The sequence below is a fragment of the Labeo rohita genome, chromosome 13 (genome assembly GCF_022985175.1).
Source record: "Labeo rohita strain BAU-BD-2019 chromosome 13, IGBB_LRoh.1.0, whole genome shotgun sequence".
Taxonomy (NCBI): Eukaryota; Metazoa; Chordata; class Actinopteri; order Cypriniformes; family Cyprinidae; genus Labeo; species Labeo rohita.
This window is the reverse complement of record NC_066881.1, coordinates 35,052,821-35,069,650: the sequence shown is the minus strand read 5'-3', so window position 1 is coordinate 35,069,650 and position 16,830 is coordinate 35,052,821. Positions and strand designations below refer to the sequence as shown.

At 29.5% G+C, this 16,830-nt stretch overlaps 1 protein-coding gene across 1 annotated transcript in view; it reads left to right on the top strand.

Moving 5' to 3' along the window:
- LOC127175013 (kinase non-catalytic C-lobe domain-containing protein 1) overlaps positions 1-16,830 on the top strand; it is a 63,438-nt gene that overhangs the window by 28,910 nt on the left and 17,698 nt on the right. Inside the window, exons 12-18 of the mRNA XM_051125805.1 lie at positions 190-280; positions 1,129-1,306; positions 2,456-3,072; positions 4,365-4,491; positions 10,211-10,521; positions 13,653-13,972; positions 16,689-16,782. Of these exons, the coding sequence (XP_050981762.1) occupies positions 190-280; positions 1,129-1,306; positions 2,456-3,072; positions 4,365-4,491; positions 10,211-10,521; positions 13,653-13,972; positions 16,689-16,782 (1,738 nt within the window). The remainder of the gene's footprint in view (positions 1-189; positions 281-1,128; positions 1,307-2,455; positions 3,073-4,364; positions 4,492-10,210; positions 10,522-13,652; positions 13,973-16,688; positions 16,783-16,830) is intronic.

Sequence of the window (16,830 nt, the reverse complement as noted above, 5' to 3'; positions counted from 1 at the left end):
CAGAATACAGATGCCTCAGATGTTTCTCCTAAAATTCTTTAGACTAAATAAAATAAAAACAAATGACCAACAAGTCCTCTCATCAGCGTAGCAGCTGTCAGTCCAAGCACTCTTCTGTAACTCTTTCCTGTCTTAATCCATGAACTTCGATCAACAAGTTTCTCATAACAAGTGCGGTTTTCATTGAAGGCATTCGATGGGAATAGAGATACAGAGGACTGGTCTTCTCCTGAGTGTGCTGAAAACCCATCTGACCCACACTTGGGAGAAGTTAAGACAGGTGCGAGTCATTCTGTCAATTTGCATTTTTAACATTTCAGATTAAATAGATTAAACTGTCACAAAACTTGTCATGAATATTTTCAGGTCATATTTCACCCTAATATCAAAGCTGGAAGAAATAAACACATTTTTAAAAATTATTTTCAGCAATTAAGCACATTTTACCCACCTTTATATATAAATTTCTTATTTTTATTTTATTTTTTTTTTTTTTTTTTTCATATTTTTTTCACATTTTATTCTTATTTTATTTTATTATTTTCATACTTTTTTTTTTTTTTTTTTTTTTTTTTTTTTGTAACTTGCTCATGTTAAAAAAACACCCCCAGCTCAACCTTTAATTCTATGATTTTTGTCAAATTCACTGATTTTTTTCATGAATTAAGTCCAAAGGAGCTTACTTTAAGAGAAATAAACCTTAATAAACTAAATAATTATAGTGTTTATGTAAGAGTAGGCCACATATTTTCACATCAATTTTTACCTTTGTTTGAATTGTCTTAATCACTTTTTTGTTGTTGGAAGATGTATATAGCATGTGTTTGTATTTCTATGTATATATGTACATTTATATGTGTATATATACTTAAAAGTAAAACGTCACATTAGTGGCCACATTAGCGTAATGAGTTTTTTAAGGGGAAATGTGCTTTTGCTACTGAAATACTGTCATTTTCATTATGTAAAATATAATTTTTTATTTGAGGGTGAAATATGATCTGCACGTCTTTCATGAGATTCACCCTGTTGTGTAATAATGTATGTCACCTGTATATTAATGTGCATACTTCACGTGTGTTTGGTGTTAATCTGCCGGTGTGTTTGTTTGTGTTGTCATTCTCTCAGGTTTTGTCCCGTTGGCCAGCGAGGGCCGGTTGGAGCCTGTAGCTGGTCCAGTTCCTCATAATTACCCAGAATCCTCCACCAGCATCAGACTGCCCGAGGCCTTCACCTCTTCTGCCACACACTTCAGCCCCATAATACTGACGCAGGACGCGCTCGTTCATCGCCCGCAGTCTGAGCTGTAGGTCTGCAAAGAACAACTCACTGATTTTAGGGAATCCCAAAACGCATCATGTTGCATGCATTTAAGTCATCAGTATTTCAGTGATTGAATATTGAACTTGAAAATAAAATATGTATTTTATATATATATACATATATACATATATACATATAAAATAAAATAATATTATTATTATTATTATTATTATTATTATTATTATTTAAGTTACTTTTTTATTTCAGTTTTAATATTTATTTTAATTCCAGTTGATAACTGTAGTGCTTCAAATCTAAAATAAATGAAAATAAGAAATGTTGCCTTGGCAGCATGAGGTACGTTTCTTTTCTTTTTTTTTTTTTTTTTTTTTACATTTATTTCATTTTATTTTTTTTTTTTTTTTTTTTTTTTTTTCTTTCAATCATTTTCAATTTTATTTCAGTTTTTATTTTGTTTTATTTTATTTTATTTTATTTTATTTTTTTATTTATTTTTTTTTTTCTCCAATAATTTTCAATTTAAATTTTAAATCTTTTAGTTTAAGTTAACAACAATAGCCTTGATCTGGAGCCCTAATGTTTTTGTTTTAATTATTTTTAAGGATTGTCAGTGAACACTCAATTGAGACTCCTTTTTAGATTGTATTATTTTGAATTATTGTTTTATTTATTAATTTATTTTATTACTTTTTACAGATTTATTTTATTTGTATTGTATTATTATTAATTTTTTTGTATTATTTTTCCATTTTTATTTTGCATTATATTATTTTATTATTTTTTTATTTTTTTACATTTTCTGATTTTCAAGTATTATTCAGATTTATTTGATTACCTTTTACAAACATTGCATTATTTTTGCTGTTTTATTTGATTTGATTATTTTTATGTTTTTAATCTTACTTTTTTGTAAGATAAACATTTTTACATTTTTGTCATAAATGCACTGATTTTTTTCTTAGTAATTTAGTTTTTCAGCTTAAACTAGAAATTGAGCTGTTACAATTAACTAAAATAAGTTTTTCATCTAATATTTATATTTTATTTCAATTAACAAAGCTGTTTTAATAGTTTTAGTTAATGATAACCCTGATCTGGAGCCCTAAAGTTCATTTTATAACTCAGATTTAAGTTCTAATGTTTGAATTTTTTTTTAATGATGATTTTCCAGGATTGTCAGTGGACGCTCTGTTGAGGACATCACAGATGAAGCTGTTTTGCGAGAGCCAGATGAACAGGAAGAGAGCGCCGCTGAGGATGATGGGGCGGGTGGTGTTTTCTCCACCGGTTATTCATCATCCTCCAGTTGTAAGACTCTTGTGAATTCACCACCTCCAGCGACTCCCCAAATAATCAATCAAGAAACTGCCGACCAGCCAAACTTCCCCGCCCTGTCTTGTGCTAATGGGATTTGTAACAACTTCCTGCTACAGCAAGACCCACAGACAGGACGTCTGACCCTGCTTCCTGTTCAGATCGCCGTGCTTCAGCCAATCACAGGCGTGGATCACTTCAGCACAGAATCACTAATCACAAAACCACAGAAACCTTCAGATGACGGCGTGAGGAATGAAAGCATGTGTGAGAGCCACAGAGACTCAACAGTGTCTTCTGAAAGTCCAACAGCAAATATTACAGTTCAGTCCAACGCTGCTCCTCACTGTATGAATCACGGCCCGTCACGCTCACGTCAGAGATCCTCGTGTCTGCAGCACGTCATTGAGCTCCTCAGAGAAGAGATTGCTTTGGAAAACTATCTGGAGAACGGAGTCCAAGATCTGGCTATGGGTAAAAAATTAAATAAAATCTAGTGTAAAACCCAACGAGTTACGGTAACTGAAAACCAATAAATATGAGTACTATAAACTTGTATATATTGTTACAAATACGGTTTGAGTTACTGTAACTTTTGGGTTTTACTAATTTTATCTAATTGCAATTCATTCTAACATTTTTGCTATTTATTTAAAACTTATATATTTGTATTTTGTTTTTATTATTATTCTTTACTTTTTAAATTTTATTTATTTATTTTATTTTATTCATTTATTTATTTTATTTTGTACAAATTTTACTATTAACTTTTTTATTTAAACATTTTATTTTTACACATTTTATTTTAGTTTTAGTTTTATTTTAATATATTTCAATATTTACATGTATTTATTTTTACATTTTTATAATTTTTTATTTACATTTTTGCACATTTTTCAGTTTTTATTTAATTTAATTTAATTTAATTTTAGTATTTGTTTACAGTTTACATTTTATTTGTGTTCTTTTATTATTTTTGTTCTGCAAATGTTACATTTTATTCTATTTATTTTTTTACATTTTATTATTTAATCAAATTACATTTTTATTTTGTTTCTTTTACATATTTTGCATGTTCTTTAGTTAAATGTTTTTACATTATAAAATTTTAACTATTATTTTAATTGACTAATTGACTTGTTTTTAGTATTTTTTTTTTTATAAATTTAACATTTTTTTTTAACAATTAACATTTTATTCTTGTTTCTTTTTTTATTTAATTTTTTTTTACATTATAAAATGTCAACTATTTTTAATTGCCTAATTGACTTGTTTTTAATATTTATTTATTTTTAGTTTATAGAAATCTTACATTTTATTTTTATTTTATGTTTTTTTAAACATATTTTCAATTTTATTCTTGTTTCATTTAATTTTATTAAAATTTTAAGTATTATTTTAATTGACGAATTGGCTTGTTTTTAATATTTATTTTGTTTTTCAAATTTTACATTATTATATATTTATTTATTTATATATATATATATATATATATATATATATATATATTATTATTATTATTATTATTTTTTTTTTTTTTTTTTTTTGCATAATTTAATCATACGTTAACATTATTTTTTACCTTTTTTGTTTTATTAAGTATTATTTTGATTGATTTATTATTTTTATAATGTTTACATTTTATTATTTTATTAACGTTTACATTTTATTAAATATGCGGGCCACATATTTTTACCTACATTTTACCTACATTCTTTGTTGTTGAAAGAGTCTAAAATGTCTCATGTCTTGTTGTCTGTTTCCAGGAGAATACATCCTCTCCTTACAGACCCTCCAGTTTGACACGTTCTGTCGAGCGATAACAGAGAAATTCAGTGATCTGCACTGGGATCAGCAGCTGCTGTGTGACCTGCACCGTCTGATCAACCAGCGGTGAGCATCAGTCTGATCTAAAACACATAAACCCAGATCTTCACCTGTTTTATCATCTGCCAGACAAGTCAAATAAATGTGCTGGAAAACAAAACAAAAATACCAAGTGGGAAAATCTTTTTTTTTCTGTAGATTTCTCTTGTTTTAGAGGTGTTTTTACAGTTCAAATTCAGAAAGCAAACTTTTTTAAATGTTTCTGCTAATTTTACCTAATTGATATTTATTCTAAAATGTTTATTATTTATTTAAAAATGATGTATTTGTATTATTATTTTTACTTTAGATTTTTCTTTTTTTTTTTTTTTCTTTTTTTCTTTTTTTTTTTTTTTTTTTTTTTTTTTACTTTTTGCAAATTAATTGATTTTTTTTTAATTTATTTATTTTTATTTTAAAGTTGTGTTATTTTCTTTACACATTTTATTTGACATTTTTGTTTTATTTTAACATATTTACATTTTTACATGCATTTATTTTTACTTTTTATTAGTTTTTGTTTACATTTTTACAGTTTTCTGTTATTTTTATGTAATTGAATTTAACATTTTAACATTTTTATAGTTTTATTTAATTTAATGGTTTTAATTATTTGATTTTTTTATTTTACAGATTTTACATTTTATTTTTTATTTGGAATCATTTATTTATTTGTTTGTTTTGCATATTTCACATTGTATTCTTATTTAATCTTATTTAATTCTTATTCTTATTTCGTTAAATTTTAATACTTGTTTTACATTTTAAATTTGTAAGTATTATTTTAATTGACTTATGGACTTGTTTTTAATATTTATTTTTTGTTTTACAAGTTTTAAATTTTTAATATGTTTATGATGTTTTTTTTTTTTTTTTTTTTAAGATTTATATTGTTTTAGAAGTGTAATTGCTGTTCAAATTCAGAAAGCAAACTTTTTTTGTTTTTACTAATTTTACCTAATTGCAATTTATTCAAAAATTTGTTATTTATTTTGAAATGATGTCATTTTTTTTTTTTTTTTTTTTTTTTTTTTTTACTACTTTAGATTTTTTTTTTTAACCAATTTTACGGTCTTTTTAATTTTAAGGTTATTAGGTATTATTAAGGTAAAGTAAATGTATTACTTTTCCACATTTTATTTGACATTTTACATGTATTTATTTTTACGCATTTTTCTGTATTATTCTGTTATATACATTTTACATTTTTTTTCTTTTGTTTTATTTATTTATTTTTTTTTTTTTTTTTTATATATTTTACATTTTGTTCTTATTTAATCAAATTTAATTGTAATATATATTTATTTTTTTTTTTATTATTATTTTTTTATTTATATTTTTGCTGTAGATTTATATTATTTTAGAGGTGTAATTGCAGTTGAAGTATTATTTAATTTACTGTTTTTAATTTTTTTTTTTTTTTTTTACATATTTTACATTTTGTTCTTGTTTAATCAAATTTAATTGTAATATATATTTTTATATATTTAAAATATATATACAATTAAATGTGATTTAAATTTGTGCAGTGTTTTTGAAGTATTATTTAATTTACTGTTTTTAATTTTGTACTTTTTTTGTTTTACCACTTTTACATTTTCCTTTTCTTTTTTCTTTTGTTTTATTTATTATTATTATATATATATATATATATATATATATATATATATATATATATATATATATATTACATTTTTAATTTTTTAGTATTATTTTAACTGACTTTTTTTAATATTTATTTTTTGTTTTACACGTTTTACATTTTCTTTGTATTTTATTTTGTTAAAAAAGAAATTTTGCTTTGGCAGCTAACTGAAATAAGTTAGATGTTTTTGCCGTTCAAAGTCAGAAATCAAGGTTTGTTTTTCAGAAACACACAAACGCCTGTAGCTTTGAATTTGAATTTCAGTCACATGAGACCTTCTCAAAAAACCCTCAAGACACACAAACATGCATTTCCTGTCCACTCATCATCAGTAATCAAGCCAGAATCATTTCAGAAAAAGCTGTTGGTCCCTATGGAAACAGACGGTCCTGAAGTGTCCTCGAGAGTCCTCTAGATCAGGGACAGATACAGCGCTCGCGTCTCAGTTGTGTCTCCTCTGCATCTCAGCCGTCGTCACATGAAGCCCGAGACACACAATAGTGTCTTTCTCACAGCGGATCACATGCTGCCCGATCCGTGGCTGTGAGGAAAATAGACGGCTCTGGGTGTCACAGACGCTCGCAGTGCTGTTAAACAGAGGTGCAGGTGTTACGGGACGGGTGGAGACGCACGTGCTGGAGGTTCAGAGCGCCTCAGATCAAAAGACGTGTTTATATATCTCGCAGCGCTATAAAGGAACCGTTTTACAGTTCTCTGGTAGGTGGTTTGGAGGAAAAATTGTTTAGTATTAATTTATTTAATTATTTTTTGCCCAAAAACCTGTATGTATGCTGCAAAATTAATTCTCTTAAACTGCTTTGTTGTTGTTGTTGTTGTTGTTAAATGTTTCTAAACGTAAGATAATGTGTCTTGAACAGTTGGCAGATTTTATGTTGTTAATTATTTTTTTGCCTTGTTTTCTGTATCTGTAATGCAAGAAAATAATTTTCTTAATCTGTATTTTTGTCTTGTTCTCCAGTAAAATGATCTAAACATCCTTAAAATCTATTACATTAAAAGTAAATTGGAACACATATTGATAATATATATCAAATTATGTATTTTTAATGCATTGGCAAGGTTTTTTTTTTTTTTTTTGCATTTCAAGCTTAAATCTTTTAAGCTTAAATCTTTATATATATATATATATATATATATATATATATATATATATATCCTGGTTGATTTTTTTTTTTTTTTTTTTTCTTTCTCTTCTTCTTCCTACAAAGAAATTTTTTCTTAATCTGTGTTTTGGTCTTTTTGTAAACATGCTTTGAAAAAAAAAAAAAAAAAAAAAAAAGTTAAAATTCAAGCAAAACTCTGTAAGATAATATATCAGCATTTCAGTTTTTTTTTTTTTTTTTTTTTTTTTTTTGTAATTAAAAAGTAGGTTTTATTTATTTAATTAAATTATTTATTTATTTATTGGTCTAGCTTTCTGTGTTTGTAGTGCAAAAAAATTATGTTTTTCTAAACATTCTTAAAAAACAAGATAAATCTTCTAATCTACAAAAGTCTACAAAATCCTGTAAGATAATGTGTTTTGATCTAAGTAGGGTTTTTTTTTAATTCGTTAACAAATTTTATTTCATTATTTCTAGTACATGGTTTATATTTTGTCTTGCTTTCTGTAACTGTACTGCAAAAAAATACTCGTCTTAGTCTGTATTTTTATCTTGTTCTCCAGTCAAATTATCTAAACATCATTTAAATAAAATGTTACATAAAAAGAAAAACTGTAACATATCTGGATAATATCAAATTATGTATTTTTAATGCGTTGTTTTTTTTGTTTTGTTTTGCATTTTAAGCTTGAATCTTAAAAAATATATATTATGTTAGCTTTCAAGTTTTAGATATTTTACTGGAAAACAAGACAAAAGTCCTGGTGGTTTTTTTTGTTTTGTTTTTTTCCTCTCTACAAAGATTTTTTTTCTTAATCTGAGTTTTGGTCATTTTGTAAACGCTTTAAAAACAAGATAAAATTCAAGCAAAACTGTTTAAGATAATATACTGTATCAGCATTTCAGGTTTTTTTGTAATTAATTAATATGTAGGTTTTATTTATTTAGTTTAATAATGTATTTATTTATTTACTTGTCTTAACCTTTTTTTTTTTCTTGTTTTTTTTTTTTTTGTTGTTTGTTTTGTTTTTTTGTGTTTTTTCTAAACATACTTCAAGCAAGATAAATCTACTTAAGCAAAACTGTAAGAAAATGTCTTGAATTAAGTGTTATTTAATGCACTGGCAGATTTTAGTTTAGTTTTTTAGTGAGTAGATGGTTTGTTTATTTATTTATTTATTTATTAGAACTGTGTAAAATTGAATTAAACATCAAATTAATTGATTTTTTTTTAGCAGATTTTTTTTTATTAACAATAATTGCATTGTATTTCTGTTGTTATTTTTTTTAGTTAATATTTCTAAACATCCTTAAGAAAAAATTACTTAAAAATCAAAACAGTAATACTTTTGATTTGACTTCACTTTTTTTCTACAAAGATATACCCATTAATAGGTAGGTTTTATTTATTTAGTAAATTAATTTATTTATTTATTTATTGGTCTAGCTTTCTGTATTTGTAGTGCAAAAACATGTTTTTCCAAACATTCTTTAAAAACAAGATAAATCTACTAATCTACAAAAATCTACAAAATCATGTAAGAGAATGTATTTTGATTTAAGTGTTTTTTAATTCATTAGCAAAATTTTTGTTATTTTTAGTAGTTTATTTTTTGTCTTAAACTGCATTTCTACTTGGGAAGGAAGTGTAAAAACTGTCTTGAATTAAGTGCTTTTTAATGCATTTTATTTTATTTTGATTTTATTTTAGTTATTTAGTCAGTAGATGGTTTATTGTATTTATTTATTTCCTGCTCGCTTTTTTTGTTTGTACTCAAATAAAATTCTTAAACTGCATTTTTACTGTGTAAAATAATCTTGAGCGTTTTTTTGTTTTTTTAAATGTATTGGCAATTTTTTTTTGTTTGTTTAATTTCATTGTATTTCTGTTGTTGCTGTTTTTTTTAAATAAAAATATCTAAACATCCTTAAGAAAAAAAGTACTTAAAAAGCAAAACTGTAATACTTTTGATGTTAAAAAAAAAACAGTTTTCCTAAACATTCTTTAAAAACAAGCTAAACCTACTAATCTACAAAAGTCTACAAAATCATGTAAGAGAATGTATTTTGATCCAAGTGTTTTTTTTTTTTATTATTATTTGTTAGCAAATTTTTAGTTTTAGTACATAAAATACTTGTCTTAATCTGTATTTTTTCTTTTTTTTTTTCTAACATCCTTAAAGCAAGATAAATCTACTTAAGAAGCAAAACTGTAAGAAAATGTCTTTTTTATGCATTGGCAGATTTTATTTCAGTTATTTAGTTAGTAGATTATTTATTTATTTATTTATTTATTTATTTATTTATTTATTTATTTATTGCCTGTATGCCTTTTTGTTGTACTGCAAAACTGTGTAAAATAATCTTATTTATTGCCAGATTTTATTTAGTTTGTTTATTAACAGTAATTTCATTGTATTTCTGTTGTTGTTGTTGTTTCTTTAGTAAAAATATCTAAACATCCTTAAGAAAGTTTTCTTAAAAAGTAAAACTGTAATACTTATGTTTTTTTTGTTTGTTTGTTTGTTTGTATTTTTGTGTGTGTGTGTTTTGAGCCTAAACCTCAAGGTATATTGTGTCAGCGTTTGATGTTTAGATATTTTACTGGAAAACAAGACTGGTTTATTTTTTTATTTTTATTTTATTTTTTTTTTAAATGAAGAATATTTTTCTGTGTTTTTATCGTGTTTTCCAGTCAAAATATCTAAACAAGATGAATTTGCTCAAGAGGAAAAATGTAAAATTATATAGCACTTTTTTTTTTTTTATCCATTGACTTGTTTTTCTCCCTCTGTAAACTGCAGTAGTTTTTAGATGTTTAGATATTTTACTGCATACTGTTGTGTTGTTTACTCTCCTGTGAGCGTTTGCACTGTGCTGTGTTGTTTTTATCTATTCACTGGCTTTGCTCAGATGTTTTGAGCTGTTTAATGTTCTGTCTTACAGAGCTGGTGTTGTTTTTCTCTCTCTCTCTCAGCGTCTCTGATGAACAGCCCTCCTCAAAGGCACAGAAAAGGGCAGCAGCGTCGCTCCAGAACGCCAGACGCCATTTGCCCAGCGAGGAAAACACTCATCTAGACCACAATGCAAACCTTTGGCCTTCAGATCGACCCGCACCAGAGGAAAACCAGCTGAACCACATCAAGAAAGAACCGGAATGCAAACCAAATGAACTTAAATGCATCGAAACAGCAGATGGACAAAACCTAGAGAAGACCGGATCTGAGACCAGGACCGCAAGCGGGAGACGAAACACACAGGAAGTGACATCAGAGGATGACAGCACAGGTAGGACCCGCCTAATCTGATCAATCATTCATTAATCAGAACCGTCTGATCAATCATTCATCAAAAATATTTGCTGAAAATTAAACCTTCAGTCCATCCAAGATGTAGATGAGTTTGTTTCTTCTTTAGATTTGGAGAAGTGTGTCATTCCATCTCTTGCTCACCAAAGGATGTGAATGGGTGCCGTCAGAATGAGAGTCCAAACAGCTGATAAAAACATCACAATAATCCACAAGTAATCCACACCACTCCAGTCCATCAGTTAACATCTTGAGAAGACAAAAAGGCTTGTACGATGGCTTGTAAATGGTGCTAGATCTGTGCAGATTTCTCTCCTGATTCAGACAAGACCAGTTTTTCACTGGAGGAAGCATTATCATGGATTATAGACTCGTATTTTAGTTAAAAACGTCTTGAGGATAGATTCGTTTTAGCTTTTGTCTTCTCAAGATGTGAAATGCTGTAATGTTTTTATCAGCTGTTTGGACTCTCATTCTGACGGCACCCATTCACGTTCGTGAGCATAAGATGGAATGACACATTTCTCCAAATCTGAAGAAGAAACCAACTCATCTACGTCTTGGATGGCCTGAGAATGAGCACATTTTTCAGCACATTTTCCTGTTTGGCTGAAGAGTATGGCACTGATCGCAAATAAAGAGACATTTAAAATATGTTGTTTTATTTAGATGGACATTCAGTGCTGTTTTATGTTGACCTTGGAATCTCTGTTGTAGTGTGATTAGTGTTTAGGGGTGAATGATAGCCTATTTTAGCGATGTTTTATTTGGTGTTTTGTGACTTTGATTGACTGTTGAAGGCAAATATAAAAGACTGAGTGTTTTTCGGCGCTGCCAGACTCGCTGAGAGCTCGTGGTGCTTGTTATTGGAAACGAGTTGCCAGGAAACTAAAGCAGATGATGGGAGTTTTCATCCCGTCTGTCGCCCAGCGCTCTCCATTCTGCTCGTTCCAAACACTCGCGGCGATGTTTTCCTTCGTCTTTTATGGTCTTTGTGCTCCTGCTCTTCACACACACGCATACGAGTGCAAACAAACACACACACACACTTACAGCAAACTGCAGGTGTAAATCACACATAAACACGTCCCAGTCAAAAACCAGGAGCAAATAAGGACATAGAAAAGGAAAGACAGCCAGTGCAAAATGTGATGTTATATTTGAAAGTTAGCATAGATATTCAGAAAGATAGATGAACGGATGGACAAATGAATGGATAGATTGATATTTAGATGGATGGATGGATGGATGGATGAATAGATAGATAGATAGATAGATGCATAAATGGACGAATGGATTTATGGATGATGGATGAATAGATGAATGGATGGACAGATGGATGAACAGATGGGATTAGATGAATGAACAGACGGATGGATGGATGGATGGATGGATGGATGGATGAATGGATGGACGGACGGACTGATGGATGAACAGATGGACGGACGGACGGACGGATGGATGGATAGATGGACAGACAGATGGAAGGATGAATGGACAGGCGGACAGACAGACAGATGGATGGATGAACGGATGGATGGATGGATGAATGGACGGACAGACGGACGGATGGATGTATTGATTGATTGACGGACAGACGGATGGATGGATGGACAGGCGGACAGATGGATGGACGGATGAATGGATGGTTGGATGAACAGATGGATGGATGAATGGACAGACTGATAGATGGATGGACGGACGGGCGGATGAATTAATGGACGAACAGCTGGATGGATGAATAGACTGATGGATGAACAGATGGGATTAGATGAATGAACAGACGGATGGATGGATGGATGGATGGATGAATGGACGGACGGACGGACGGATGGATGGATAGATAGATAGATGGACGGACAGATGGATGGATGAATGGACAGGCGGACAGACAGATGGACGGATGGACGGACGGACGGATGGATGTATTGATTGATTGACGGACAGACGGATGGATGGATGGACAGGCGGACAGATGGATGGACGGACGGACGGACGGATGGTTGGATGAACAGATGGATGGATGAATGCACAGACAGATGGACGGACGGACGGACGGATGAATGAATGGACGGACGGCTGGATGGATGAATAGACTGATGGATAGATGAATAGACAGATGGATGAACAGATGGGATTAGATGAATGAACAGATGGATGGATGGATGAATGAATGGATGGACGGACGGACGGACGAACTGATGGATGGATGGAAGGATAGATGGACGGACAGATGGATGGATGAATGGACGGACAGACAGGCAGATGGATGAACAGACAAATGGATGGATAAATGCATGGATGGATGGATAGATGGATGGATGGATGATGTATTGATTGATTGACAGACAGACGGATGGATGGATGGTCGGCCAAACGGATGGATGGATGAATGGACAGACTGATAGATGGACAGATGGACGGACGGATGAATGAATGAACGGACGGATGGATGGATGAATAGACTGATGGATAGATGAATAGACAGACGGATGGATGGTCGGACGAACGGATGGATGGATGAATGGACAGACTGATTGATGGATGGATGGACGGACAGATGGACAGATGGACGGACGGATGGATGGATGGATAGACAGACAGATGGATGAATGGCAACCGGACAGACGGATGGACGGACAAATGCATGGATGGATGTACGGACAGATGGTTGGATAGATGACTGGACAGACATGGACGGATGGATGGATCTGTCCGTCCATCCATCCATTTATTAATTTGTCTCTCCATTCATCTATCTGTCCATCCACCCGTCTGTCCATCCATCCATCCATCTATCCATCTATCTATCCATCTATCTATCCATCTGTCTGTCTGTCCATCTATCCATCCATCCATCCAGATAAGACAGATAGATATTGCATTGGGACATGTTTGTTGCAATTAAACATGTATTTTCCTCATACTACAGTAATGAGTGTTTTTGTTTTTTTTGTTTTTTTGTTTTTGTAGTGCACAATGAGAATTTTAGAAGAAATGTGTGAAATTATTATGAATTTAGTCAAAATGCCAGTCACATTGCAAATAAATTCCGAGAAATTGTGTTATTTTGGGCTGAAATGTGAGAGTGTCTCTGTCTGTCTGTGATAGATCTGAATGAGCTGATGGAGGTGCAGAGCAGCGCGTCCCCAGACGATGGCGATGGCGAGTGTGTTTGTGGAGCTGAAGCGCTGGAGGACAGCGGCAGCTCTCAGCTCACTCCCGACTGCTCGGAGCTGGACATGGACGACTGTGACTCTCTGAAGTCTGAATGGACGCTCTTGGTCTGCAGCGACTCTCAGCGGGCCCCGCGCGGCTCCTCCTGGGCTCTGGCTCTGTACGGGGACGACTGCTTCAGTCAGGATGTGCTGGAGTACACGCAGAAACTCAGCAGTCACAACAAATCGCCCACGCTGGAGGATAAATCACAGGTAGGCATCAAATATTAAAAAATGTAAAAAAAAAAAAAAAAAAAAAAAAAAAAAAAAAAAAAAAAAAAGCTTCAAATCTTGACCAAATCTTAAAAATAATAATAATAAAACATTAATAAAATGAAACATGTTCTTTGAACCATTTAGATTTTTTTTTTTTTTGTAGTGAAAAATTATTTTCAGGAATTTTTCGCAACAATTCTCAATTTAGCTTTTTGTAATTATTTGTATTCTCAGTGGTGATTCTATTTTTACATTATATTTAATATTTCAAATTAGATGTTATATTTTCTGTTTTTACTTTAATTTTACTTTGTTTTGTTTTGTTGTTTTTTTTAAGTAATTTTGTTGTTTTTGTCATTTTAAATTTTTTATTAATGTTTTTATTTGTTTCAATTTATTTAGTTTTAATTTTATAAGATTTTGGGATGGTATGATGTCATGTATGAAAATGTATGAAAATAATGGCATGAAAATAATGTCACAATGCAAAACATTTAAATTATCAAAAAATAAATTGATTACATTTTCAACACGAAGCTTAAACTTTTTTCATATATGGGTCATATTTCGCCCCAAAATCTAAAAAAAAAAAAAAAAAGAAATCATTTTTTATAAAATTAAGCATTTTCTTTAAACCGTTTAGATTAGTTTTTTTGTAGTGTAAAATTATTTTAATGACAATTTAACACATTTTCAACATTTTCTTGTTTTTTGTAATTATTTTTATTCTCAGTGGTGATTCTATTTTTAAATTAGATTTATTATTTTAAATTAGATTTTATTTTTATATTTTCTGTTTTCACTTTAATCTTATTTTTTTATTATTATTATTTTAATTTTGTGTTTGTTGTGTTTTTTTATTAATGTTAATATATTTTTTATTCGTTTGTATTTATTTGTTTTAGTTCATTTAGTTTTAAATTTATAATATTTTGGGATGGAATTATGTCATATGAAAATGTATGAAAATGACTGCACGAAAATAATGTCACAATGCAAAACATTTTAAATAATCAAAAAAAAAATGCACTGTATCATACATTTTGAACACAAAGCTTCAATTTTTTTTCATTTATGGGTCATATTTTACCCCCAAATCTAAAAAAAAAAAAAAGCATTTTCTTTAAACCATTTAGATTAGTTTTTCTGTAGTGTAAAATTATTTTAATGAGAATTTAACACATTTTCAACACTATTGTCAATTTTGTTTCTTGTTTTTGTAATTATTTTAATTCTCAGTGGTGATTCTATTTTTATATTAGATTTTATTTTTATATTTTCTGTTTTCATTTTAATTATATATTTTTAAATCATTTTAATTCTGTTGTGTTTGTTGTGTAGTGTTTTATTTTTATTTTTAATGAATGTTAATAACAAAACATTTTAAATGATCAAAAAAAATGTCTTTGTATAATATCACACATTTTGCACGCAAAGCTTCAATTTTTTCCATATATGGGTCATATTTTACCCCCAAATCTAAAGAAAAAAAGAAGAATGAAGCATTTTCTTAAAGCTTAAACAGCTTTTCTTAAATCTAAAGCAGTTTAGATTACTTTTTCTGTAGTAATTATTTTAATGAGAATTTAACACATTTTCAACACTATTGTCAATTTTGTTTCTTGTTTTTGTAATTATTTTTATTCTCAGTGGTGATTCCATTTTTAAATTAGATTTTATTTTTATATTTTCTGTTTTCATTTTAATTTTTTTTTATAATCATTTTAATTTTGTTGTGTAGTGTTTTATTTTTATTTTTTTAATTAATGTTAATATATTTTTTATTCATTTGTATTTATTTGTTTTAGTTAGTTTAGCTTTAAGTTTGTAATAATTTGCTAATTATATAAATAAATAAATCTAAATAAATAATTTTAATTTTCCAAAAAAATTGGAATTTTCTTTTTGCAATATAATTTCCTATTTATTATTTTTGTCTCCCTGTGTTGATGTGTTTTTTGTCTCGTGTCTGTTCTGTTATTGTCCTAATGCTGATTTCTGGTGTTTATATATTTTATTTAATGCTAACTGTCCTGAAAGGACCCACGTTTCATAAAGCCAGAGTGTTTCCAGGTACAGTATCCTGAACAATCTTCTTTTTCATGGGAAGAGCTTTAGTGAATAAAAAACGTCCATCAATCATGTTTTAAATGAGCATTAAGCATTCAGAAACAGAATATAAAGAGTGTGCGTTTTGAGTGTAGTATTAGATATTTACATGATAATATCCAACACTTATAGCAGAATATGAGCGCTCAGAGTGTGTGTGATGCTTTGATGGTGGTCGATGGTGTTTTTATGAGCGGCGGTCAGATACAGGAGCTCTACAGGAGGAACGGAGCTGCAGTTGGACTTCAAAGCGCTGACCATCGATCTCTGTTACCATAGAGAGAAATACAGAGAGTTCAGATCGCAGAGGCTTCATCCTGATCATATGCACTGCTGATCAAACGATCGGGGTCAATAAGATACTTTATTCATCAAGGATGCATTAAATTGATTGAAAGTGTCAGTAAAGACATTTATGATGTTACTAAAGATTTCTATATCAAATGCTGTTCTTTTGAACTTTCTGTGCGTCTGGGAATCCTGAAAAATAAAGCGTATGATGGTTTCTGTGAATGCGATGCATGGTTTGATGCATGTATTTCCAGAGTTTAGTTGAGCATTGTCATTCATTCATTGATCTTTTCTTATCTCTGCTTTTAAACAGGAGCTTCACCAACAGCTGATTATTGAGAGCAGAAATCTGAAAAAGACCAGAACTTTCTACCACAAACTGATTCTGCAAGAGAGGAAAAATAAAGGTATTTTAACTACTATAGAATAATTCTGCAATATAGCTGTTCCTCTTT